Source organism: Halichoerus grypus, chromosome 2 (genome assembly GCF_964656455.1).
Source record: "Halichoerus grypus chromosome 2, mHalGry1.hap1.1, whole genome shotgun sequence".
Classification (NCBI taxonomy): domain Eukaryota; kingdom Metazoa; phylum Chordata; class Mammalia; order Carnivora; family Phocidae; genus Halichoerus; species Halichoerus grypus.
Genome location: NC_135713.1, coordinates 186,830,335 through 186,857,116, shown reverse-complemented (window position 1 = coordinate 186,857,116; position 26,782 = coordinate 186,830,335). Strand labels below are relative to the sequence as shown.

General features: G+C 54.9%; 1 protein-coding gene across 3 annotated transcripts; it reads left to right on the top strand.

Annotated features, from left to right (window-relative positions):
• The first annotated feature begins 937 nt into the window (after nucleotides 1–937).
• PIP4K2B (phosphatidylinositol-5-phosphate 4-kinase type 2 beta) lies at nucleotides 938–26,229 on the top strand. Of its 3 annotated transcripts, XM_036091643.2 has the most exons (11): nucleotides 1,084–1,210; nucleotides 1,760–1,859; nucleotides 10,140–10,237; nucleotides 13,046–13,142; nucleotides 15,495–15,647; nucleotides 16,497–16,643; nucleotides 17,569–17,607; nucleotides 18,089–18,202; nucleotides 20,873–21,131; nucleotides 21,555–21,658; nucleotides 22,136–22,311. In XM_036091643.2, the coding sequence occupies exons 3-11, from the start codon at nucleotides 10,173–10,175 to the stop codon at nucleotides 22,214–22,216; spliced, it is 1,059 nt and encodes a 352-aa protein (XP_035947536.1). In that variant the 5' UTR covers nucleotides 1,084–1,210; nucleotides 1,760–1,859; nucleotides 10,140–10,172; the 3' UTR covers nucleotides 22,217–22,311. The 3 variants fall into 3 exon arrangements, with proteins under 3 accessions (XP_035947533.1, XP_035947532.1, XP_035947536.1); XM_036091640.2 differs by lacking the exons at nucleotides 1,760–1,859; nucleotides 22,136–22,311 and adding an exon at nucleotides 22,587–26,229 and having other exon boundaries at nucleotides 938–1,210; XM_036091639.2 differs by lacking the exon at nucleotides 1,760–1,859 and having other exon boundaries at nucleotides 939–1,210; nucleotides 22,136–22,312.
• The last annotated feature ends 553 nt before the right edge of the window (nucleotides 26,230–26,782 follow it).

Genomic DNA, 26,782 nt, shown 5'->3' with positions numbered 1-26,782 from the left:
CTGTTTAAAGAGCAACCATGCGCTGAGTACCGAATTTACAAATTCCCATACAGAACAATACTGACCCGTAATTTGTGTCAAATGTTTGGAGATCCTTCGTCCGAGAGGAATTATATAACAAAGCGTGGGCAGTTTACTCAAAGATGTCATGAAGTGAGCCAGAGAATAGGACGATTAGAATTCTCTGCTGTAGGATAGATGTCTAAAGGTGCCGCCGGTCTCTAAACTCGACCCTTTGGAGGGAGGAGGCCAAGCGGCCGGTGGGTGGGTGCGGGACCCATTCATAAAACCCAGTGCTCCCGGCCCGCTGCTCTCATTGGCCCCGGGGAAAAGGGGCGTGACCCGCGGGTGGAGCGCACTCCAGGCCCAGGGGAGTGGGAAGATCCACGCTTGGGTGGAGCGAGGGGGCGTTCCTTGGTTTTCCCGGCAGGACTTCCTTTTCCCTTTGCTGGGTTCCTCCTCTCTCCCCCGGGGTGGGATGGTACGTCCCACCCTCCTCGCATTCCCGCCCCTCCTCCCCTCCGGAGACTGGGCGCCGCCGCCATCTTGGCACATCAGGTTGAGGGAAAGAGCCAAACCCTGGATTGGCGGGGGGGGGCCCAGACAGGGGGACCCTCCCGCGGTAGACGGCGAGCCCTACCCCCAGCCCTCCTCCCCTCTCCGTTCCGGTGCGGGGCTCTGAGGCGTCCCAAGGCCAACCCGGTTCCTGTCAGGCCCGGGGAGGAGGGGCGTGCGGGGCAGCCGCTGCCTCCCCGGGACGGGCGCTACCACCCGGGCGGGGAGAAGAGCGCTTAGTGACGGAGGGGTGCGGAGCGAGCCGGCCGGCTCCCTGGAGCGGGGCGGGGCGGGGCGGGGCGGGGCGTGGGGGGGCGGGGCGTGGGGCGGACGGAACCACCGGGGCGGGGTGGGGAGGTAACGGGACGGGCGCGACCATGGCGCGGTGAGGGAGCGGGGGTGGGGATCGGTCCCGGGGAGGCCTGGGGCCGCTGGCTTGTGCGCCGTCTCGGCCGCCCCCCCTTTCGCCGCCGCCGCCGCCGCCGTCGCCCCGGGCATGTCGTCCAACTGCACCAGCACCACGGCGGTGGCGGTGGCGCCGCTCAGCGCCAGCAAGACCAAGACCAAGAAGAAGCATTTCGTGTGCCAGAAAGTGAAGCTATTCCGGGCCAGCGAGCCGATCCTCAGCGTCCTGATGTGGGGGGTGAACCACACGGTAACCAGCTCCCCCGCGCGCGCCCCTCCGAGCGCCGCCCCGTGCGCTCCCACGCCCCCCCGCAGGCCCGGCCCTCGCCCCGCGGGCCCTGCCGGGGACGCCCGCAGCCCCTCGCCAAGCCACTTGCACGCCCACCCCACCCTTGCACGCAGTCCCGGCCGGGTGTGCACTCCCCGCGCGCCACGCGAGGCCTGGTGTCTCCGACGGTGGTATGCCGTCGCCCCCTCCCTCCCCTCCAGCCCCTCCAGCTTCCAGTGTCTGGCTTGCTCGCTTCGGGCAGTCCCTGGAGGGCAGGGGGAAGGCCTGGGTGCAGCGGAATCGCTTTCATCCCCTCACCCTGTTTGTTGCATGTGTTTCCCCCCTTGTTCCTTCAACCGGCTGCCAGCTCCCTGTCCAGTTGACAGGGCAAGTGGCATTGGCCTGCCTGAATATTCCTCTATTTCTGTTTATTTGGTTGGTGCGACTGCTTAAAGTTTCCCATCCTCCAGACCTCCTCACCCCTGACTATGGAAATTCTCCCTGGGTTTCCTTTTTTTCTCCTTGAACAAGATGTATCAACTGGAGAAGCACAGGCTTCCTTGAACCACAGACACTTTACCAGGGTCTTCCTGGGTTAGGGAGAAGAGAGAATGTAACCATTTGAGAGAAGGTGAGGCCTGGTTATAAGGAAGACTATTCGTAGTAGAAATAATGTGTCTTCCTGCATTCTCCTATGGTGTTCATGTCAAAGACGTTGACTTCTCTTTTATTGGGCTTTCTGTTGTACCATCATGAAGGGTGTGATAGTGGTGGGTGGTTAGGATGAGAGGGCAGTCCCCTGAACACTTGGGGTGCTTTGAGATTGTCCTATCAGGAAGTTGGAGCCCAGGATTCATGCTTGAGCTGGAGGACTTTGGTTGCGCCCTGTTTGTTTAGGGTCTTTTTTCTTTTCCAACCACTTGCTCCTTGCCTTCTGACCATTTGCACTGTGAGTCCCTACACCAGGAATGAGCAGAGGAAGTAAAAGGACCTGAAACACCCAACTTCACCAACTACAAGTTTGGAATGAGGAAGATGAAACTGTTGGCTTGGGTTTCCTGTGCATTTCAGTTCTTTAGGCACCCTTACTTTTCAGAGCACTTGAAATTGCCCACAAGATCAAATGATGACAACGGGGCCTGGGGCCAGCAAGACTTTTTGCTTTGCTTTGGTAGAGGAACCTTTGGCTGGAGATTGATGAACCATAGTCTGAGCCAGGGTTCTGGATCTTTACATCTGATACAGAAAAGTGCATGAGTATGGTGAGGTCTTTGTTGGTGTTTTGGTCTTGGGCAGGTTACTGTTTTCAGTAACCTCCCTCAGGTGACGGTCCTGGCCAGGGTAGGGAGTAGTGCTGGTTTAATGCCCAGACCCCTGGAAGCTGCTTGGGGCCTGTAGTCCAGCAGACTTTGTTTCTCCTGCTTCCTGCTGCCTCAGGGGTCATCTGACAACATTGCAAGGGAAACTGGGTCATCAAAATGTGGACCTTGTGTCCCTGCCTGGAAGTCAGTCCTTGATTTTGTCCTACAGCCTGCTTCTCACTAGAAAGCATCCTGTCTATATAGAGCATTGGTGGAGGTTCTTAGAGCTCCTACTTGGAATATTGCTGCTAACTACCTGGGGTCCCTTATTTTATACACAAAGACATGGAGGCCCAGCTGGAGGATTAGCTCACCCATGGCCACAGCAGAAGATGCAGCTCATTGTCGGGCACCACGGGCCGTGTTATTCAGTGGTGGTCTCGAATGGCAGGTCTCGCTTTCTGTGCCTCCCGTTCCTTAGTCCGTTTCTCAGCCAAGGGCCAGGATAAGTGGGGATGATGGTCTTGTTAGAGAACCTGAATGCACGCTCAGGTGTGTGTGCCTGTGCGTGCCAGCTCCCGGGAGTGTGTGTGATGTTGGGTGTTCTGGTAGGCGGGCGGTGAGTCTGCCCAGATGTGGGCCTATGCATGGTAGATGGATAGGCATCTGTGAGTCTTACTTTCTTGGACTAGGCAGTCACCCTCTTTCTTTGCCAACTTGAAGAAGAGTTTGAGGGCTAGCTGGAAAGGCGTTGACGTTAAGCAAGACCCAGGGTTCTGGGCGTAATGAGCAGGTGCCTCAGGAGACAGGCATTGGCAGCAGTCCCTGGACAGGGCAAGCGGCGCAGCTCAGTTGGCCCCAAGGGTTCCTGCTTCATCGGGGCCTGCGCTAAGGTCTGGTACTTTAGGATCCCCCATCTGGGAAATGGAGGCATGTCCCCAGAAGAAGAGTGGTATAAAATCTTGCAGTTCTCTAGGGGGGCAGGACCACATAGTTCTTGGTGGATTGCTAGCCTTTCTGGGAGGTTGCCTTCCTTCAGAAGCCCACTTGTGCCAGTTTTGGCGATGTGAGGCTTCAGAGATCACATTTCTTTGAATCTTTAGTTTCTCACCCCTTTAGGCATTTAGGGCATGATAGTCTATAGCTGATGGTGGGTGGATATGCCTTTATGGAGAGCAGCAGTCAGTGACTCTCTCCTGAGGTGGTTGATTTACTTCCAGTTGGAAAAAGAGAGGTTTTTGAGCTTGGTGTTGTCACAGGAGCTCCTCTCGGGGACAAGAGATGCAGCCCATGGACTTTGTGGAGAGAGACTGCAGGGAAAAAAGACAGAAGACTTTGGATCTGGGGCACCCGGCTGGCTCAGTCGGTGGAGCATGTGACTCTTGATCTCGGGGTCGTGAGTTTGAGTCCCACGTTGGGTGTAGAGCGTACTTAAACAAATAAAACTTTTTTTTTTTTTTTTTTAAGATTTTATTTATTTATTTGAGACAGAGAGAATGAGAGAGAGAGAGCACACGAGAGGGGGGAGGGTCAGAGGGAGAAGCAGGCTCCCTGCCGAGCAGGGAGCCCGATGCGGGACTCGATCCAGGGACTCCAGGATCATGACCTGAGCCGAAGGCAGTCGCTTAACCAACTGAGCCACCCAGGTGCCCTAAACAAATAAAACTTAAAAAAAAAGAAGAAGACTTTAGATCTGTCAGGGGAAAACTAGTAAAGAGAGAACACCAGTATTTTAGTGGATGAAATACAGTTTGGAGGTAGAGAAGATTGCCTTGGAGAGGGGCGTGGAGACCAGAGGAGGCAGACCTGGCTTGATGACCTATTGGCCATTTTAGGAACCAGGTATGCGTGAAGCCTCACTCAGGTGATCACAAGGATTAGGAGCAGTTGGCGGTAACTATATTTAACCACATAGGAACCTGCTAGACTGCTCTTCAGAGTGACTACACCATTGTACATTTCACCAGCAGGGTGTGGGGGGGTTCCAATTTTTCCACATCCTTGTCAACACTTGCAATTATCTGTCTTTTTTATCATAGCCACCGTGGTGGGTGCGAAGTGTTACGTCATTGTGATTATGATTTGTGTTTCCTTGATAGCTAATGGTGTTGAGTATCTTTTCATGTGCCTATTGGCTATTTATATATTTTCTTCTTTTTAAGATTTTATTTGTTTATTTATTTGACAGAGAGAGCGAGAGCATAAGCAGGAGGAAGGGCAGAGGGAGAAGGAGAAGCAGGCTTCCTGCTGAATAGGGAGCCGGACATGGGGCTCAATCCCAGCACTCTGGGATCATGACCTGAGCTGAAGGCAGATGCTCAACTGACTGAGCCACCCAGGCACCTGGGCCATTTATATATTTTCATCAGAGAAATGTCTGTTAAGATCTTTGTCCATTTTTTAAAAACATTTTTGTCCATTTTTAATTGGGTTGTCTTTTCATTATTGAGTTATAAGAGTTCTTTTTTTTTGAGAGGGAGAGAGAGAGAGAGAGCGTGTGAGCATGAGATGGGGGGGTGGAGGGCACAGGGAGAAAGAGAAGGAGAAGGAGAGGGAGAAGCAGACTCCTTGCTGAGCAGGGAGACAGGGAGCTTGATCCCGGGACCCTGAGACATAACCTGAGCTGAAGGCAGACACTTAACAGACTGAGCCACCCAGGTACCCCTTGAATTATGAGAGTTCTTTTTTTTTTTTTTAAGATTTTATTTATTTATTCATAAGAGACAGAGAGAGAGAGGCAGAGGGAGAAGCAGGCTCCCCGCTGAGTGGGGAGCCTGATGCAGGACTCGATTCCAGGACCCTGGGATCATGACCTGAGCCCAAGGCAGACGCTTAACCATCTGAGCCACCCAGCCGCCCAAGAGTTCTTTATATATTTTAGGTACAAGTCCCTTATCAGATATATGATTTGCAAGTATTTTCTCCCATTCTTTGGATTATCATTTACACTTTCTTCATGGTATCTTTTGAAGCTCAGGTTTTTAATTTTGATAAAGTACAATTTATGTATTTTCTTTGTTTGCTTGCACTTTTGGTGTCATTTCTAAGAAGGCTTTGCCTCACACAAGGTCATGAAAATTTACTCCTATTTTTTATTCTAAGAAAAACTGTCATAGTTGTTTTTTTTTTTAAGATTTTATTTATTTATGGAGAGAGAGAGAGAGAGAGAGAGAGAGGACGAGGGGGGGAGGGGCAGAGGGAAAGGGAGAAGCACACTCCCTGCAAGGCAGGGAGCCTGACATGGGGCTCGATCCCAGGACCCTGAGATCATGACCTGAGCCAAAGGCAGATGCTTAACTGACTGACCCACCCAGGTGTCCCCAAACTCTTACAGTTTTAGCTCTTACATTTAGGTCTGTAATCCATTTTGAATTAATTTTTGTGTATGGTGTAAGGAACAGATTCATTCTTAAGTCTGCTCAATTCTCTCCCACACTCCACCCCCATGCTGTCCGTGCATTTTCTTTGCTTAATGCAGACCCAGAACCTCTTTTACCTGCCTTTTTCTCTTGCTCTGTGACTTTACAACTCTTTAGTAAGTATTCCTGGTCTAGTGGGGCCTTTGGATAAATTTGCCCTCGGCCAGGCCTTTCCACCTCACGGAGAACAGGAAGAGAAGAAAAACCGTGGTGTGAAAAAGGAGGGATAAACGTAGGAGTGAATTTGTTGGCACCTGTGGCTCTGTTCTTGCCCTCTTCCTCCCTAGTCTGAGGTCTTACTTGGACTTCCTCGGTCTTGGGGTTTTTCACCACCGTGTTTTCTGGTGGCGGCAGGTACCACCTGGTTGTCGGTGCTGGCCATCGACTGCTGTGCCGCCCACAGAACCGCAGGACACGTCAGGAAACCTGCACGCCCTGCCCACGCCTCCTGGGTTCCTAGGAAGGTCACACAGGGAAATAGAGACTTCTGGAATCAGAGTTCAGCAGACCAGAACTAGTGGCTGAATTTTCATCTCCAGTAGGATCAGCACAGAGTGAATTCTCTGCTCCTAAATTTCTCACTCAGCTTGTGTAGCCTCCTCATTATTTATGCTGATGGCTCCTGGAGTTAATCGTGTGGTTAATCCAAAAACCATTTACGTGACGTGAGATACAACAGATTTCCCAAACGAATATGTTGTATTTAGTGTGATACTTGAATGAATATGCATTCCACAAGTGCACTTGTGCTGAAGGGAAGAGGGGTCGGCCCAGGATTGTGCTAGATAGTCGAGGACAGGCACATCTTCCTAGAACATTGCTTTAGTCATGACCTTTCATGCTTCAAAACTTTTTTTTTATTTAAAGATCTTATTTGTTTGTCAGAGCGAGAGAGAGCACAAGCAGGGGGAGCGGCAGGCAGGGGGAGAAGCGGGCTCCCCACTGAGCAGGGAGCCCGATGCGGGACTCGATCCCAGGACCCTGGGATCATGACCTGAGCCGAAGGCAGACGCTTAATGACTGAGCCACCGCACCCCGATCCTAGGCCTTTCTGACATGTATTTATTTCTCTTCAGCTTCCTCTGGCAAGCGGCTCTCTGACTCCCACCCCCAGGCAGCACCAGTTTCTTCATCTGTTCCCCCTCCCCTTTATTTATAACTCCATAGCACTCATCAAATTGTATTCTTTGCTGTCTGTTTTCCCAGCTGGACAGAGCCCATGTCTTCTCATTTTTGCATCCCCAGCTCTGGCACTGTCCTGGCATAACAGTAAGGCCCTCAATACACTGGGTAGAAGTAAACTGATTAGGAGTTTGGCAGCACCTGAGCCAGGTCAGGAAAGGCCTTCAATGCCAGGCTAAGGAGGTAAAACTTTACCCTGAGGTTCATCTTAAGTGGGGGTGTAACATGATCTTGTTGTAGATTCTTCCAGTGTCAAGTGCTCTTGGCAATACCAGGAGAGGCACGAGGTGCCCTGTTTCTAGCCTGATGTGTGAGGGCCAGGAGTCTTTGTGACCATATTAACCTCACCCTTCGAGCCTCTGCTGTTCTTGATGTCTCTGTCCCTGTGTTTGCACTACGTGTATACCACTTGACTTTGAGTTTCTCTGTGTCATGGGTTTGTGTCATCTCCCCGATAAGAGAATAAGCCTCTTCCTCTTGTGTGCACAGTGTGCACATCCCCCCGCTCGTGCGCCCCCTCCTCCCTAACATGAAGTACAGCATGTAGTGGATATCTTAGTAAGTGCTTGTTCAATTGAAATTGAATAGAACTCTCTGGGGCTATAAAATTTAGCACAACTAAAAAATTAGTACAGCTAATCCCTAGAGTGAATCATCTGCATGGGGCCCAGTGGAAATGAGGGGTGAGCCTACAGAGTTCATATATATGGATTCTCTCAGAAATTTCCTGCTATTGGGTTGTGTAGTCAAGAAGAGAGATGAAGGGAGAACTAAAAACCTGCCAACTTATAACCATTCGAAGTACGCTGAACCAGAAGTTACAGAGAATTAACAAATAGCGCATTCTTGAATAGCTGCCGTTAGAAAAATTCACCCTGGCCCAGCATAGCTGACCCTATCAGGCAAGGGCTTCAGTCTTTCCTAGTCATCCCAGCATTTGGTGCCTTGGTCTTGGCACCAAATCTGGATTTTAGACTAACGCAGAATCAATGAGTAGTACATCCTAGAACATTCTGGTATAAAACCATGCTCTCTGAGCCAGTGCGGTGTGTTCTTTCTAGTGTGGAGGTGTGAACTAGGCAAGGTGGGATGACACAAGAGCCGTGAACGTCTGAACTTCTTCAACTGTCCGAGCCAAGCAATACATGCCAGGAAAAAGGAAGTGGGACAGCTCCCATGAATTGTTTCTGTTGGCAGGAAGACCAGGAAGTGGAATGGTTTCCTCCATAGGCACACACTTCACAATCAGGTTCCCTGTGAGCACCCCCTGGATGGGAGTTGGTGTGGCTTTTGTCATGTGGCTGGTAAGCCAGTGTGGGGGGTATCACAGACCTGGGTGCTGGGGATTTTCAGTGTCCAGTTTGATGAGTTTCAACAAATGTATATTTGGTCATGTAATTATCACCCCAAACAATACATAGAACACTTCTGTCACCCCAGAATCATGCCTCTCATGTCCCTTTACAATCAACTTCCCTCAGCCAACCCAGGCAGCTTCTTACTGGATTGCTCTCACCGTAGATTCCTGTTCTAGGATTTCAAATAAATGGACTCGTGCAGGATATACTCTGGTGTCTATGCCCGTCAGTTTCTGCCCGCAGTTTGTTGAGTCCCTGCCGCACTGCCAACTTTGCTGCTACCCTGCCGCCCCCCTCCCCAGACATAGACGCGCCTGCATCTGCCTTCATTCCATGGGAGCAAATTAGTTTTTTCAGCAATTCTAGGAAAAGTGTGGTTCCCCAGCCCAGATACTGCATTAACTCGAACTTATTCTACCCTCTGACATTTCTACATAAAAAAGGTTTGGAGCATGAAAGGGGCAGCAAATTAAATGCTGTTTCCCCCCATTTATGCTCCTAACGAGTCTCGGTTATTCCCTCACTACCACATGGGCCTCATTGAGATAATAGGATTTGCAAGGAAAGTCTCTGGGAGACATAAGGCTGTGCGTCCCCTCCCCCCTATCCATTAAGGCAGAACCTAGGGTTTCCTCTGTAAATCCTGAATGCATTAGTGGCCACTGGGTTGAGGGTCAAATGTCAAATACTCCACTGTGAAGGGAGAAGACATCTGTGGCTAATTAGACCACTAATTGGCTAAGCTGGGGACAGGGAAGGGCAGGATGCTCGCTCTCAGCTTGGTGCCAATGGGAAGCCAGCCCCGTCAGCCTCCAGCTCCTTGAAGGGGGATGAAAGCCAATGGGAAGGTTTGTTTGCAGTGGGGGCAAGGCACCCTACACCATCTCGTCCAGTTCAGCCTAAGGCAGGACATGGCTTGAGGAGCTGGCCCTGTTTTAATCAGGAGGGGAAGAGTGAGCCAGTGGCCAGATGCCTACCTCTTCTTCTTGCTTTAAATTTAATTCTTTACTTTGGAGATGAGTTATACACCCACACAAACTCATCCAGCTTTTTTTCCTACCCCAACCCAACATCTTGAGTGACCCACAATTTGTATGAAAATGTTAAAGGCCTCAGGACCCACATAGGTTGTGTGATGTTTATTCATTGATCCACTTATTGCTACATTTGACAAATATTTATATAGTACCTGCCATATGCAAATCATGGGGCCAAGCACTGTGGAGCCTCCAGAGATCAGTTAGATGACCTTTGCTTACAAGGATCCACGATCTTGCCTCACTTATAGTCTAGCAAGCTTGTGAGGTTGATAAGCATTAACTACAATGTGAGGGAGGCTGTGTGATGGCCAAAGGATGGATACAGACACTACTTCAGAAATTCCAGAGTGAGAGAGAACATTTATGGTCTAGAGAATCATGGAAAGCTTCATGGAGTAGGTGCTTTTTGAGCTGGAATTTCTCAGGTTGGGAGAATTTCAATAGGTGGAGATGAGGTTGGGAACTTCTTGGAAGAGAAGAGCAGAAAGACAAGGAGGGAATCCGCGGACATGCTTTTTTTGGTGAGATGGTGGCATTCGTGTTGTAGCGTCTTGTGTCTCTGAGGCTGGTGGCCTACCGGCCGAGAACCTTACTTTCCCCTTGCTTTGCAGATCAATGAGCTGAGCAATGTCCCTGTGCCTGTCATGCTAATGCCAGATGACTTCAAAGCATACAGCAAGATCAAGGTGGACAATCATCTCTTCAATAAGTAAGTGGCCTCCTGAGTGGGCTCAGGTTTTGTGGGCAGTCCTTTCCCTCAAGGCGGAGAACTTCTGAAAACTCGCGCATGGCAGTGGTTGGCACCTGGCAGGGTGTGACAGCGACACCTGGATCTCCCAGCTGACAAACTGGCCGGGAAAATGCATTCATTATGTGCCTCTCCCCTTTGTGTCATTCTGTCATCTCCTTTATCTGCCTACCTCCAGGGTCCCTCGGGGCGTGTGGCCCGGCTCAGGGTGATTCATCTGGGGCCAGGTTAGGTAGCAGAGAAGCTGCCAGACATGTTCCTGGCCCGGGATGCAGCTCTTCTCTCTCCCGACGGGCATGTGAGCCACAGGCTGAGCGTGGTGCCCAAGGGCGCCACCCAAAGTAATTGCTCCCACTTTTGTTCAGTGTGGCTTCTGGGACTAACGCTGGTGTCTGAAGGGTTGAAGCAGCCGTTTCACCTGGTGCAGGGTGGGGCCTGCCCTAAGCCCTTGGGAGGCCTTGCTTTTTCAGCCCACTGTGGGCCGCCCCGGGAAGCGCTTGCTGCCCACATCCTCCTTTCTGCGCTCGCATCCCGGGGCCCCACGGTCCCCGGCACCCCTCCTCCAGCTGGGCTCTGTCGCCCCACCATTACCAGACTGTTAGCCTGGAGGGGAAGCTTGGTTTGAAAATATCCCTTAGTGGCCTCTCTCAGCCACAGTATGTAATAACAACACTTTATTCTAGAAGCCATCTGTCTTCAGAGCTAAGCAGCCACCGTGTAGAAGAAAAACTCCTGTGTTTCTGCTCTGCTCTCACACCGCTACCACATTGCACTTCCCTGGGTTTCCCACACGTGGGGCAGTTCTGTGGGACAGCGGGGTGTCCTGCCAACGCAGCTGACACTGTCTACCTGGACGTAGCATCGGGCCCCGCAGGTTCCGTCCCACGAAGCTGCCCCCCTGCCTTCAGGTGCCAGTCGCAAGTCTAGGTCGTCACCTGTGTTAGTGACCAGCCTGCTGTGGGTCCCACATTCCCACGACCCTCCCCCTTGGGTTTGGTTAATTTGCTAGAGCGGCTCACAGAACTTGGGAAAACAGTTTATTTACTTGCTTACTGGTTTATTATAAAGGATACAACTCAGGAACGACCTGTCCAGGTGCACCACCCTCCCCACACCTGCACCTGTCAACAGCCTGGAAGCTCCTGAGTCCCACCTTCATTGCAAAGGCATGATTGATGAATCATTGGCAATTGGTGATGGGTTCGATCTCCAGCCCCTCTCCCCTCCCTGCAGGTCAGGGGAGTGGGACTGAACGTTCCAACCTTCTCATCCTGGTTGGTTCCCCTGGCAACCAGCAACCCATCCTTTGAGGCTTTCCAAAAGTCACTTTTTTTTTTTTTTTAAGTAGGCTCCATGCCCAGTGTGGAGTCCAGCGTGGGGCTTGGACTTACGACCTCTGAGATCAAGACCTGAGCTGAGATCAAGAGGTGGATGCTTAACCGACTGAGCCACCCAGGCGCCCCCCCCCCTTCCAAAAGTCACCTTATTGACATAAACTCAGATGTGGTTGAAAGGGGCTTGTTATGAATTAAAAAAAAAGACATATTTATTGCTCTTATGATTTCAGAAATTCCAAGGGGTTTAGTTGCTCTGTGCCTGAAACAGGAACAAAGACCAAATATATCACAATATCACACCCCCTAAGGAGGGAGAAGCAGCCCTTGGCCCTGTGGCAGGCAAGGAGGTGGCTCTGTCCCAGGGCTCAGGGCTCTGGAAGGGGGCATCGCACCACTGCCTATTTCAGGGTCCATGGCTGGTGAAGTTCCACCACCTTGACATCTTGGCCTAAAGCAGAGCATCCAATCTCTTCTTTTATCTTTCTTTATTCCTTTTGTCCTTTCAATAACTGTTGATGTGCTGATTGTTAGACTGTGGTGCCTTTTACTAGAAGAAGGGGACAGGAGGCAGAGGCGGCCCCTGCCTGCAGGAGAAGCCACTGCTGTTTATTTCCTCGAAGTGTGTCATCCTGGAGTGTAGTCAGGGGCACGGATTTCTCAAAGGGAGTTCCCAAGCAAGGGGACCATTGTAAAGATGGAGGATGTGGAGATGGCCTCCCTTCACGGCGACTCTGTCCCCTCCTGGGAGTCTGTGGCTTATCGACCAGGGAGTGGGGAGGGTGGAGATTGGTACTAGCAGCCCACAGACAAGGCTTCCCGAAAAGATGGGATCCCGGTCAGCTGACGGAGGACCTCTTCAATCCAAAGCACCCTCGTCCTCCATCCCGGGGGAAGCTCAGGGCTTCCCGGATGTGACCATCTTCAGGACGTGTTGGTAGAAGCGTCCTCAGAGGAGAGGGTGCCTTGGTTGAGAAAGGCCGCTCCTTTTAGCCGTCAGCCTGCCGGCCGCCTCACACCAGCCATGCACACGCAGTCACTCCCGTGTGCAAGCACAGCCCTTATGCAGTGCGGCCGACGCCCCGGCTCGCTTCTTGGCACGTGAGGCTTTCCCCTTTCGTGTAAATTTTGTCAAAAGAGAACATACACTCAGAAAAAGTGCACAAATCGTAAAGATACAGCTCGACTCATTTTTACAAGGTGAACACGGCGATGTAAAGTTTTAAAACTCTTACACGCTCAGCATCACCAGGAGTGTTTGTTAAATACTCCAGACTCCTCTCCAGAATTCCTGGGGCCTAGAAACCTACATTCTGAGCGCCGCAGATCATTCAGGTCCCGGTGACCTGTGGCCCAAACCCAGGGAAGTTCTGATGAAGAATTAGACAGATGGGCAAGGAAGGGCTCACGAAGACATTTCTCTGCTTTGCCCTAGGGAGAACCTCCCCAGCCGCTTCAAGTTTAAGGAGTACTGCCCCATGGTGTTCCGGAATCTCCGGGAGAGGTTTGGGATTGATGATCAGGATTACCAGGTACGGGGTGTCTTTGCAGAGTAGGAGGGGTCAGGGAGTGGAGTGGGGTTAGGAGGCCACAGGAGACATTGAGAGGAAGGTCTCCCATTCTCGAGCTCTGTCTTCCTGTCCTGTCCCGCTCCAGCCGGGTGGTCTCTCCCAGGGTGCCAGCAGGCTCCTGGAGCTCGGGGCCCTAGAAGTGCTAAGTGCTTCTGAAGCCGCAGGCAGACTCAGGCTCCTCTCCCTGGGAGGGAGAGGGGCTGCCGAAGCTGCTTCATCTCAGTCTGACATTCCCAGTCTAGGCCCAAGAACTCGTCTCCTCCGTAGTTTGACTTAAAAGAGCGAGTTGTTGCCAGCGGGTGATGAGGCCTCTTAAAGCAGGTAAGACAGAGTAGAAAAGGAAGACTTGGAGGGTAGTGTAACCTTGGCATGTATGCGCGCCGCCGCCTCCATGGTCCAGCCTGCTGCGGGAAGGGGGCCGGCATGGCCGGCGACTGCCCCCTCCCAGGGCTGGTAATGCTGCCTGTGGCCCAGTCTCAGGGACATCACAGTCTGACTCCTAGTCTGTGGTTTCTGTTACTGCTCCACCTAGCACCTTCCGCGGACCTTCTGCCCCTGGCAGACAGCCTGCTGGTGACGGTGGGAGAATTTTCCACTTCAGTTTGCTAGCAGTAAGAAATACAGCTGACTTGCGTTTGTCTTGGGGGGGAAAAGGAGCGTACAGCCTGGTGAAATCTAAAATGGATGTCCAAATCTTTTAAAATACCGTAACCCCTCCAGGCCGGGTCCTAGTAAGCCTTTCATGGAGTAGTTCCTGAGGAGCAGGATGCACCTGGGTGAGGCCCCTCTCCTCTCCTGTCCACTCTGGAGGGCGGCCTGCAAAGATGCCATCCCCAGGAGGAGGGCGCAGGGATGCCGGAGGAGGAGATGCCAGGGACGGAAGGCTCCAGAACGGCTGTGCCTGAGAGGTACTGGGAGGTGCCTCCAGCCCCCTCTGTTAGGACCAAACCCTGAGCTAAATCAGGATCTGATTGGAGCTGGAGGTTTTCTAAAAACTTGCCACTGCTGCAGCCCCAGATTGCTCGGACACCTTCCTTCCGCTGTGGCTCCTTCCCTTCCCCTCGGCGCTCTAACCACATCCTCTCCGTGTCTGCATTTTTTCTCTCATAACCTTGTGGGCAAGTGATTGTGCTCACGACGTGTGGTGTTCAGGGAGGGGACTAACCGTGTAGAGGGTCAGAGCACACTGCCTGGAAACGAGGCAGGGATGGGAGCGTGGGGCCTGCTCGTCTTCCCGGAAGGAGAACCAGGCTGGGGGAATGAGGCCCTCCGCTGTGGAGCCTACTCAACATTTCTGGATTGGGGGCACCTTGTTTTGGGGGTGCCCTTTTAGTTTAGAGAGCACTCACGACTTCAGACTTGAGTCTTCCCCGTGAAGGTGGCGCGCTCTCCTTCCCCCAGGGTCTCGTGAGGAGGCACTGGGTGAGGGCAGAGCATCGAATCCTAGATAACAGCCGAGGAAGGGGCTTGGAGAGGAGGCATTTCTGCGAGCAGACCCCCACATGTGTCTGCTTGGGAACAGGGACAGCTGGGGCCTCCTCTCTGCCTTGCCTTTCAAAGGTCTTTTCCCGGTGTCTGCTTGGTGAACACATCCCTTTGGTTGACTCACACCTCCCCCTCCACCCCCTCTAGAGGCTTCTACTGCTCTCTGATCCTAATGGGAATGGGGCCTCGAGGAGGAGCAGTGGCAGAGCCAGAAAAGCTCCCCAGAACTGCCTCATAGCTCTGCACAGACAAGCAGGAGTTTGAGGTGAGGGGAGAGGGGCTGGGCAGAGAGGTGAGGAACCCCTGCCTGCTGTGGGAAGGGTTTTCCAGCACCGGGGTATGTCCAGGGAAAAGAGATGATTGTCCATTGCTGCTTTATGCTGGACTTCTTGAATATTCCCTAGGCTTTGTCTTTGTCACCCCAGGAAACTGGGAAAAGCATCTTGGACTGCCTCCTTGTGTTCCAGGTCAGGAAATTCAGGAGTGGAGAAGTGAAATGGCTCACCCAAGGTCAGGTTACCTGTGGGCATCAGGTCAGGGCCCAGCCCTAATGTCTGAGGCAGGGATTTCGTGGACAGGGTAGTTCTCAGGGGTCAGAAGGAGAGGAAACGTGTGCAGCTGGCCCGCTGCCCCTCCGGTCAGGGATTAGGAGCAGGTGGTCAGTAGCAACTCTCGTCACTCTCCAGGAAGACCTGCGGGAGAGAAGTGAACTTCCCGTGACACCAGGGGTGGGTCAGGTCCCGCCTGTCCCAGCGTGATTGGCCCAAGTAAAGGTCAGAGCCCTTGTTCCTCTCCCAAGACCAGCCTGCTTTTGTGTTGGTCCCTCAGAACTCAGTGACGCGCAGCGCCCCCATCAACAGCGACAGCCAGGGCCGCTGTGGCACGCGCTTCCTCACCACCTACGACCGGCGCTTTGTCATCAAGACCGTGTCAAGTGAGGATGTGGCCGAGATGCACAACATCTTAAAGAAATACCACCAGGTATGGTGAGTCCCGAGCCTGGGCGGTAGAGGACGGGTGGCCGGAGGGAGGAGAGAGCCCCTGGGCGGCTTCCTGGGGAGGGATGGGTCCTGTCGCAGCGGCCCCCGCCTCCCGAGAACCGAGCACTTGGCCTTCCCCGGGGCCGGGTGCGGAGCTCAAATGCCCGTTGCAAAAAGGGAAAAAGGAGAAATGAAGGCCTGTTGCCTACTCAGTCCCCGTGGAACAGCTGTTTCTTGTCAGATCGGGAAGTTGCCCCCTCTGGCACCTGCCGCATTTCTTCCAGAAGAGGTCCCGTGGTCTGGGCAGGGTCGCTTCCTTTCCCGTCCGGGCTCTCCGCGGCCTGGGGACGCCGTCCCGGAGGGAAGCAGGGAGTGCGGTAGCGGCGTCCGAGCGCCGGGCCTAGTGCCTGGGCCTTCAGGGAACGCTGCCTTCTCTCTGGGGCACCGGGAGGTGGTGAAAGGGACTTCTGGTCTCTGGGGCTAGCGGAACCCCTGGGGTGCCTCCTGGCTAAGAACTCCTGGCAAGGAGGGAGCCGCTCTCTTTCCCTACGACCCGCTCGCAGGCCTGCCTCAGTGATTCTGTTTCAGACGGCAGTTTCAGGGGCGGCCCAGTAACACAAGACCAACGGGGCCCTGCCCGGCCCGCCCGGCCTCTCCCTCTGCCCGGCCGGCTGGGGGTGGGGGGTGGGCCATGGCCTCTCTAAGTCCGAGGAAGCCCCATGACTTCACAGGACCATCTGGCCTGGAGGCTCGACTCCCCGGGAGCGTTTGAGCCTGGGGGGGGCTCCCCCGGCCGTCCCGGCGTCTTCATCCGTTCCTCAGCCGCCCGTTCTTCCTCCCTTGGCTCTAGTTCATAGTGGAGTGTCACGGCAGCACCCTTTTGCCGCAGTTCCTGGGCATGTACCGCTTGACCGTGGACGGCGTCGAGACCTACATGGTGGTCACCAGGAATGTGTTCAGCCACCGGCTCACTGTCCACCGCAAGTACGACCTCAAGGTAAAGGGCTCTGCGGCCCGCAGTTCTGGGGCTGCCCTCCCTCAGGCCCCACACGACGGGAAGCCCCCGGGGCGTAGGTTTCCTCACAGTCAGGACTCTGGAGTTGACGTGCCTAATTCCTCTGGGTCAGAGGCTGTTGGAAGTCCAGGTGACAGGGACGAGAGGTTACTTAATGTGCTGTATTTGTGTCACCATCGGTGTTCTTCAGCTCCCGTTGGGGGCATGTGCGCTCCGGGGCGGCCGTCTGATGCACGCACTCTGCCATCTGTCCAGGACACACACATTTCTAGACCCAGAAAGGAGCACGCTTGTGCCTGGGAGCCACAGTGCTCCGCTGTTCTCGAAGCCGGCTTCCTGACTCGTCACCTCACAGCCCTGTCTGTCCCCGCTGCAGCCGCAGTGCTGCCCTTTCCATTCCCGCCCGGTCCCCAGCACCTCTCTCGGCCGCCCGGCCTCTTCCCTCCCTGCTCTTTTGTCCATCTCCGCCTTCCGTCACCCGGTGACTTCCTGCCTGGCTCGGGTGTCACTTCCGGCAGGAAGCCGGCCTGGACTGCTGCCCCTGTGCCACCTGCTCTCAGCGTGTCCTCCTCCCGTGTCCCACCTGGCACCGGTGTAATTAACGGGTTAGCTAATCATGTCACCGCTTGTTAGAGCCTGTCTCCCCTCTTGGGAGGCAAGTCCCCTCAGGGCAGGGACTGAGCCTTGGTACGGCCCTGTTGGCTGAGCGCGAGCCTCGTGTCTACCCAGAGCTCTGTCAGTGTCCGTGACAGAGGGCGTGAGCAAGTTGCTGCCTCCTGGCCCCTCGAGGGTTCTAACCAGCCTCCCTCAGCGCACCTGCTGCCTCTCCCCAGAGACGGGTGCATGTTCTCTCGCTCAGCGGACTCTGCCTCAGCTGGACCTCCCCTGACGGCTCCTATCCTTGCAGGGCTCTACTGTCGCCAGAGAAGCCAGTGATAAGGAGAAGGTATGCGGGGACCCGGACTGATGGAGTGTGGCCTGGGCCGCTTGGAGTCACCTTCTGTCGGTCGGCCTGGCCCTTCCTCCGCCACAGCCCCTACCTGGTTCCCACTTACGCCTCTGTCGGGCTGTGTCACTGAGCACCCGCCTGGCCTCGGCCGCGCTCTCCGCCTTGCCGGCTGCCCACAGTCCTGCAGGGTTGGCGACTTCTGTCCATGGGCCAGCCTCAGTCGGGCCGTGGCTGCCTGAGCCCCGAGGTAGTCCAGGCTCGGCAGGAAGACACGCTTTGGTCTGTCCTCCCTGGCTGACGTAAGCCACACAGTCACCATCCCTGCCTCCCGAGGCTGGGACTGCAGCCTCCTGCGCTGAGCCTGGTGATTTGACAGGTCGACCCTCTGTGCTCTAAGGACCCTTCCCCTTTTTGTGCTGTCGCCTCTTGGGGTGAATGTATTGGGCCACCCAGCCTAACACTGCTGTTGCTCTCCCAGGCCAAGGACTTGCCAACATTCAAAGACAACGACTTCCTCAATGAAGGGCAGAAGCTGCATGTGGGAGAGGAGAGTAAAAAGAACTTCCTGGAAAAACTGAAGCGGGACGTAGAGGTACTTACTAACCCTCATTTTCACCTTGGTTGAGGAGGGCCCCCTCTTGTCCTCAGAGCAGGAGCCTCTTTTTTTTTTTTTTAAAGATTTTATTTATTTATTTGACAGAGAGAGACACAGCGAGAGAGGGAACACAAGCAGGGGGAGTGGGAGAGGGAGAAGCAGGCTTCCCGCTGAGCAGGGAGCCCGATGCGGGGCTCGATCCCAGGACCCTGGGATCATGACCTGAGCCGAAGGCAGACGCTTAATGACTGAGCCACCCAGGCGCCCCAGGAGCCTCTTTAACCTTAAGAAAAATTGAATTCACTGGGCTCCTGGCTGGCTCAGTCATTGGGTGTCTGCCTTCGGCTCGGGTCATGGTCCCGGGGTCCTGGGATTGAGCCCTGCATCGGGCTCCCTGCTCTATGGGGAGTCTGCTTCTCCCTCTCCAGCTCCCAGTGCTTGTGTTCCCTTTCTCGCTGTCTCTCTCTGTCAAACAGATAAATAAGATCTTTAAAAAAAAAAAAAAGAAAGAAACAGAACCAATAGATGGTGCCGATGGATGGATGGATGGATGGGTCAGTAGTTAGACAGACAGCCAGGTGTTTAGTATAAGGAATTGGCCTCCACCGTTATGGAGGCTGATGTTCCCAAGAGCTGCAGTTGGCGTGCTAGAGAGACCCAGGAGAGCAGATGATACAGTTTCAGTCTGGAGGCCAATGGGCTCAAGACCTAGGAAGGGCCAATGTTTAGTCCATGTCTGAAGGCAGGAAGAAACTGATGTTCCGGGGTGTCTGGGTGGCCCAGTCGTTGAGCGTCTGCCTTCGGCTCAGGTCATGATCCCAGGGTTCTGGGATCAAGCCCCGCATCGGGCTCCCTGCTCCGCAGGAAGCCTGCTTCTCCCTCTCCCACTCCCCCTGCTTGTGTTCCCTCTCTCGCTGTCTCTCTCTCTGTCAAATAAATAAATAAAATCTTAAAAAAAAAAAGAAAAGAAACTAATGTTCCAGCTCAGAGGGACTCGGGCAGGAGGAGTCCCTTCTACTCACAGGAGGGTCACCCTTTTTGTTCTGTGCAAGCCTTCAACTGATTGGATGAGGCCCACCCACATTAGGGAGAGCAGTCTGCTTTACTCATTTTGCTAATTCGCATGTTAATCTCATCTACAAACACCTTCACAGATGCACCCAGAATAATATCTGACCAAATGTCCGGGCACCAAAAATTGACCATTGCACTTGGGTCGATTCACTGTGAATAATGTGGCTATGTGCGTGGGTTTTACGAACGGCTTTCCTTCCTAGGAAGCTTTTCCTTCATCACCGCCTGCTCCGTCTGTGCCTTCATTCTGCCTCAGTTTGCCCAGAGTCCTTCTCCTTCCTGTCCTCCCTTTCTCCCTACTCTCCTGAGAGGAAGTTAAGGCAGTTTGCACATTTCGTTTGTTTTCACTTGCCTGTTGCTCTCTCAGTGTTCTCGGGTGGATAGCAGTGGGGGTGGGTCGTGGACTCTCTCTTCTGGGACCTCGGTCCCCTCCCCTTGGACCTTGGGAAGGGCTCGTCCAGAGGTGCTTGGTGTGGTGCCCCCCACCTTTCTCTCTAGAGCAGAGGCTGCTGATCGTCTGTCATCAGGGCTTCTTGTGCGTTTAGAAGCCCAGGAGCCTGTGCGTGGGGCCGCTGTGGTCACGGCGCTGCGCCGGGCGGTGTCCCGGTGACCACGGCAGAGCCCGGCAGGTGCCGCGCGGCCGCTTCCCTCAGGGTTTGCGCCGGCGACTGTGGCCTCGGCGTTCGCGGAGCTGGCATTCCAGCCGGCCGGCTCCGTCTGTGTCAGCCCCTTCCTGTCGTCCTTCAAGTCACGGAGTCCGAGCCCAGGAGACCTGAGCCACTGTCCTGCGCGCGACGCTCGTGCAGGTGCCAGCCCCGCGCCGCAGCCGCGTCGGACCTCTGGGAAGACGCTCGAGTGGCGCTTGGCTCTGTCTTAGGGGCTCGTCCCTTTTCTTTCTCTTCGTCTCCCCGTTCTTATCCCGCCCGCTGCAGAAGCCGAGTCACGCGGTGTTCCGGGCCGCGCCCGCGGCCGTCGGTGACAAGTACGTGTTAGCTCGCAGCCCAGCACGTGGGCACACACACACACACACACACACACACACACAACGGAACCACCGGCCGCCTACTTCCTCTAACGACCTCTCACGTGTTCTGTTCTATTTCATAGTATTTCATAATTAAAAAAATCCTGGCCCCAGCCTACTGACAGACCTCGGGCCCCTGATGGGTGAGATGTGTGGCCCGAAGGACGCGCCGCAGCGCACGGCGGCGTCCCGCTCCTCGCCCCGACTCGCCGCAGCCTCTCTTGATCCCAGACCGAATGGGCCTCTTCCCTCGGGGCTCCTTCTGCCTTTCCTCCCACAGCTTCTGCCTGCCTGACCGCTCCTCATCCGCAGGCTGCCTCAACTGCTGTCCCCAGGGAGGCCCTCCGCCCCGCCACCCTTGGCTCCCACGGCTCCCTGCCCTCGGGAATGGCTGTCCTCCCCGCAGGACACTGAGCTCACTGAAGGCAGAGCCTCGATGGCTTGTTCTCGCCCGTGTTTGAGAATCGGAGAATGGCCTTAAAGGGAGTGCCTTTTCTCCCCTTTCCAGATGCCCCCGGGGATGCCCCGTGTAACCTCTTCCTCCATCTCTCCTTCCCCACCTGCCCTAGTTCCTGGCCCAGCTGAAGATCATGGACTACAGCCTGCTGGTGGGCATCCACGACGTGGACCGGGCGGAGCAGGAGGAGATGGAGGTGGAGGAGCGGGCCGAGGACGAGGAGTGCGAGAACGACGGGCTGGGGGGCAACCTGCTCTGCTCCTACGGCACGCCTCCCGACAGCCCGGGCAACCTCCTCAGCTTCCCCCGCTTCTTTGGCCCCGGGGAGTTCGACCCCTCTGTTGACGTCTATGCCATGAAAAGCCATGAAAGTAAGTAGGAGCCCGTGTCTGCCCTGCCCACCCCTGGCCCCCGTGCGACCCCCTCAGGCCCATGGTTTAGGTGCCCCTCTGGGTGTCTGGACCCCCACCTCATTCACTGCTGACTTTGGCCTTCTCCTGCCTGCGGGCTCTCCTCCCGATCTGCCGCCAGGAACTCTGCTTCTGGGGCCCTGCGGTCCTTCTCTATCAGGCTGTCCTTCCCCTCTCTGCTTGTCCTGGAAGCCGGAGGCTTGGCTCGGCCCCGGTTCATGGTTCTAAACCCTGAGAAAGACTGTCCACAAACAAGAGAAGAGCTCTGGAGGCTTCTGAGAAGGGCCCATTAGCATTCCTTTCCTCAGGGCCATGATGCCAGGGGTGGGTCTGGGCCTCAGGTCTGCAGGGTTCCTGCCCTCCTCCTCCCCTGCACCCCCCCAGGTGCCCCCAAGAAGGAGGTCTATTTCATGGCCATCATCGATATCCTCACGCCGTACGACGCGAAGAAGAAAGCTGCCCATGCTGCCAAGACGGTGAAGCACGGGGTGAGTCCTCCCTGCCGCTCCCAGACGCCCCCGCCCCCCCCCGCTCTCCCTGCTCGGCGATTTCCCCCTGCTCTGCTAGCTCCTTTCCCCAGGGCCCCTGGGCATGACCACAGGTGACAGCTTGGTTTACCTGCCCACGCTCCTCCCCAGAGAACCCTCTTCCCCTTGGACTTGAAGCTCCTGTCTCCACACAGGGAGCCCGCCCAGAGATCCCGCGTCTCTCTCCCGCCTCCCCACCACCTTGCTGCTCCTTCAGGGGGCGCAGGCTCGGGGTTGGGAATCCGAGGAGTGAGGCCAGAGCCACTCTGAGACGGAACCGCTCCTCCAGGCGGCCTGGCCAGCCTGAGGGGTAGCCTTGCTCTCCTGCGCCGAGCTGGAGGCTCCTGAATCCCCAGGCTCCTCCCAGCTGGAGCCTCCCAGTAGCCACCCCGTTAGGGCCAGGAGCTTGACCTGAGCCTTGGCCTGTGTGTGTTCCAGGCAGGGGCCGAGATCTCGACTGTGAACCCTGAGCAGTACTCCAAACGCTTCAACGAGTTCATGTCCAACATCCTGACGTAGTTACCTTCTACCTTCAGCCAGAGCCAGAGAGCCGGATGTGGGGTCGGGGTCGGAAAAGGGAGAGGGTGTATTTGGGCTGGATGGGAGGGTGGGGAGCAGAGTGGTGAGGGTGGGGAGCAGAGGGGAGGGCTTTGGTGAGGAGCCGGCAGCCCAGGATGGAGAGACTAGCTGTGGGGGAGGGGAGGTGCTGCGTGCTCACGTACTCACAAGGTGCACCTCACCTTCCGCTCACCCTGGATTTGCCCCCCATTTGACCCAGGTTGAAAAGGGGTTTCCTTTTTGTTCCCTTGTAACTTTTTACAATACCTTGGGGCTAGAGAGGACTTTGTAGGTTTATGTGGGTTTCGTTTCTGCAATCTCATCGCTCCAGGTTTGCTATTTATAATGAAGTATGTCATCACCCCATCACCCTCCCCATCCCTGCCCTGCTCTGAGCTCCCTTTAAAGAGGCCCCCCATGGACCCGGCTGAGGGTCCAAGCACTCTGACACCAGAGGAGAGGAAGTCGGACACCTCAGCCCTGCTGCGCTGGGTCTTGTCTGGATTAACTTTTTAATTTTATGGAGTACTGTGTACAACTTCCTCCACCTTTTCGCCTCGGATCCAAGTGAAATGTTACCGGATTCCTCCATGTAAATGCTGTCCTCCCGAAGGAACGCTCCAGATCAACATCAGGCATCTTGGATGAGGAGAGATCTCCCAGCGGCGTGAGTTCATCCTCATGGGCTGGTTGGGGGTGGGGGTCGCGGCTGGGCACTCGGACAGCTGGTCCTCACAGAACCCCCTGGACATCACCCATGCCCCTGGCCCCTGGCCTTGTCACGTCCTGTCTATAAAGCCTGCCTCCCGCTGGGTCAAGAGGAACTAGGAAGCATCTTTACGGATAGCAGGACCCCCAGACGCTGCGGGGTGTCAAATGAGGCCTTGTGCCCTCCATCCATTTACTTCCTCTGACCTTGGCCCAGGTGGCCGCCCTTGTACTGGAGCTTTTCGCTGGGGCCCATCTCCACACGCCTGGGGCGCTCCTTGCAGAGATATGTCTTCAAGCGCCAGGGCCACCGTGCAGATGATCTGATGCCCTGTGCCTGCGGTCTGTCCCCTGGACGGTCGTGGCCAGCAGGGTGTGCACCCCCCCCCCACCTTGGAGGGTGGCACCCAAGCCTGAGGTTGCTTCAGAGTCACTTGAGGAGGGGACCCAGGAAATGCAACTTGGGGGCTTGATGTCGGGGATCGACCTGGCCCCGCCTTTGGGACTGTTTTCCTTGATGCCCCTGTCTCGACCTTTAGCAGACCTGCCACCCCCGGGCTTCCCCCCGAGTGGCATCCTGCAGCTTTCTTCAGGGCCTCCGCCCAGCTGCTGAGCGACCCAGTTCTCGGAACTGAGCCCCGTGCCCTCCTGTGACACCGTCAGAGCAGTCTGGTCTGGCTAGGAAGGACACAGCCCTGTGTCGGGGGAGGTTCATTCCTGCATCTTCTCACCCCCTCACCGGGAACTGGGGATTTAGGATGAGATATGGTAAAACTTGTAGATAACCCCACAGATGCGAAGGAAGTTTGTAGAAACATTGGAACGAATGGATTGGTTTCCTGTGGCTCCCGCCAAGCCTGGCCGAGCTCAGCTTCTGAAGCAGGAACCAGCACCATCTCCGGGCCCTACCCGCAGCTTTTAGGTCAGAGAGGAACGGAGGCAGCATTCTTGGACCCCGCGGGGGCTGCTGGAGCCGTTCTGGAAGAGGCAAACAGGTCAAACGACCGCCCTGGCTCCGGAAAGGGGTCGCGGGTAGCTCTGAACCGCAGCGGCAAGACCACCAAGTGACTTGGGGAAGAACTTGGAACCAAGCGGCTCATGGAGAAAATCGATCTGACTTAGGAAGGGATTACGTAGGAATAATGTTTGGACTTGATTTCCCCACCTCCTAATCAAGAATGAAAATTTAGATCTGCCCCTCGAGAGGCCCAGCATCTTCCGAGCTTGGCGGGCTGTGCTCCCGCCGCCGCCCGAGCCTTGGGCTCCCGCCGGCTTCCTGCATTTGGTCCGCTGATCATGTTGCCATCGTGTGTATGAAAAGTGTCACATAATCCATCAGTTAAAGATGAGCTGCCAGGTATCTAACTTCTTTAACATTGAGTTTTTGTGTTTTTATGGTTTTTTTTTTTTTTTTTTTTTGGTATATTGTTTACATTTTGAGAGTAGCATTCTGTTTCAAATGTTCTTTTTGTTTTTCTGACAGTATTGTTTGGGTCAAAACATTTGAACTGTGGTTGGATGGATTTTAGATTTTTTTTTAAAAGGTCCTTCTCTGTGCTATCTTCAAAACCTTGGGTTTAGCCCTCTAGTTCCTTTGGCATTCGAATGTTCAAAAGCTGTTTATCTTGGTTTATACCAGTTTTCTTTCTCTTTTTGTAATGATGCAGGTATATTTGGTTTGTGGTCTGAATGTGGAGAAAGTGAACTGACCCCCCCAGCTCATGTCTGCCCCCATTCCTTTCTCTGAGCCCCACCGTTCCCTCTCTGGGTTGTAGAAGGCGTCCAAGGGCAAGGGACTAGCCTCAGCCTCCCTCTCTGGAGCCGGGGAGAAAAGCTCCAACAGTCTCACAGCATCCCAGAATAATTCGGGGTCTCCCAAGAACAAGGGTGTAAGAATAGGACATGACTGACGGGGTGAAGCCTGGAGGGGGAAGCCTGTGCAAGATTCCTCGCCCTTCCCCGCCTCAACCGCCTCGCCAGGCCAGTTGCAGCTTCTCCCGCCCTGAAGCCTGTGGCTGAGAAACCAGTCTCCCGGGCCTCGCAGCCCAAGCGAGGGTTCTCCGAGAACGCCACTGAGACCACTAGAGGAAGGCCTCTGGCCCTTGTTCCTTTGAATGAACCACGGAGTGTGCCCCCCAGTGCGGGCTCCTTCCCCGTGCCCTGCGGTGTGGGGGCCCCGGGCAGAAGCCAGCAGTTCCGGGAGCGGACTGAGCCGGTGCTCCCCCTCTCCTTACCTAGCTCAGGGGTTACTGGTCTGGGGCAGGTGCCGCGAGTCGCCCCTGTGGCTGGTCTCAGTGGCACCCCCCTAAGTTCCCACCACAGGCAGCTCTTCCTCTCCTCTCCCTCCCTCTTCCTCGTTTCTCTTGCCTGTGCTTTAGGCCTCAAACAGGTCCCCTGGTCGTGCTCAGGGCTGGGGACTACAGACTCCTGCCCTAACGTCCGCCAGGACCTGCCCTGGGGAGGTGGACCAAAGACCCGGGACTTTTCTCAGCAGCCAATCCCACCCCCCAGTTGTCTTACCAGTTCAAGTGGGGAGGGAAGAAATTTCGGCACTCCCTGGCATTTGAGCTACTCAAGTGTCGGGGGCCAGAAGGGACTGTGTGTTTAACAGCTCTGACTTTAGAACTTACAGCTCTGGCCTTAGAACTGTGGCTCCCCCAAGTCTAGGGACCTCACTTCTTTCTGGCAGAAATGGCGGTGGGAGGGTCCAGCCTGAGCACAGGAATCCCAGGGAAAACCCAGTTGGACCACTGCCCCCAAATCTACCAGCCATCTGCAGGGGGCAGGGACATGGCCCACCTTCCCTCGGAGACGTGCCACGTACGACGAGCACCTCTAATGGGAAGAGGAGACTCAGCTGTCCCCAGTGGGTTGTGCTGAGATCCTTGGGAGGCTGGGGAGGAAACTTCCAGGGACCCCCTCCCCTGCTCAGAGCTGTTTTGTGAGTTGTGAACCAGCAGCCTTTGGGGGGGGCCCGAGCTGCTCGGCACACCCGGACATCAGGTCAGATCATTGTCATCAAAAAATGTGAATGAAGCTTAGATTCACCTCGTGGGGTAGTGGGACACACTGGCACCCGTCATACGGACGTGACTTCTCGGTTTCTCACTGCGACCTCCATTTTTTTAAATAGGAATTTTCAACCCCTTGTGCTTGTCTAATGTCTGCTCAGAACAGTTCGAGACCCTGTTACTGTTTTAAAATGCATGCATGTTAAGATGAATCTCCAACCCAAGGAACAAATAAAACTCAAAAAGCTTTGTGTACACATCTGTCATGTATGAGTCCTTTGGAAATGAGCCTTTATTTTTTCCAGAATTAAAAGGTTTGGGTCCCAGTTTCAAAGGTTGCTTGGACAAAATCCCTGTGTGACTTGAGTTTGGAGAAAGAATATAGGCTAGGACTTTGGCCGCCGACTTTCCTTCTGCGCACACCGAGAAATGGACAAACCACCGGCCCTCACTTCTCCAGCTGTGTAAGACCGACACCGGCGGGGGGCGGGGCAAACACCTACCACACCTGTCCCTGCTCTCCCTTCACTAGCTACGTGGTCACCTCGTGCATCTCATGTTCTCCATGTAGACTCTCAGCTTAAAATCTAGGGGTTCTCCCAGTGTGGTCCTCGAGCAGCTGTATCAGCAGCAGCTGCAAGTCCGAAATAGAAATTCCCCGGTCCCTCTGCAGATCCGAATCAGAAACGGTTTTAACAGGCCCTCCAGGTGATTCTGATGGAGGCTCAAGTTAGGGAACCACCGCCACAGGCTGCAAGCTGGAATCGTTTGGGAAGCTTTTAGGAAAGACAGGTGCCAGGCCTTTAAA

Excerpts from the sequence above, each read along its gene's own strand:
- PIP4K2B (XM_036091639.2), top strand. The coding sequence starts at position 1,052 with ATGTCGTCCAACTGCACCAGCACCACGGCGGTGGCGGTGGCGCCGCTC. Across the intron at positions 18,203-20,872 it reads AACTGAAGCGGGACGTAGAG|TTCCTGGCCCAGCTGAAGAT; the intron begins GTACTTACTAAC and ends CACCTGCCCTAG. Across the intron at positions 21,659-22,135 it reads CCAAGACGGTGAAGCACGGG|GCAGGGGCCGAGATCTCGAC; the intron begins GTGAGTCCTCCC and ends TGTGTGTTCCAG.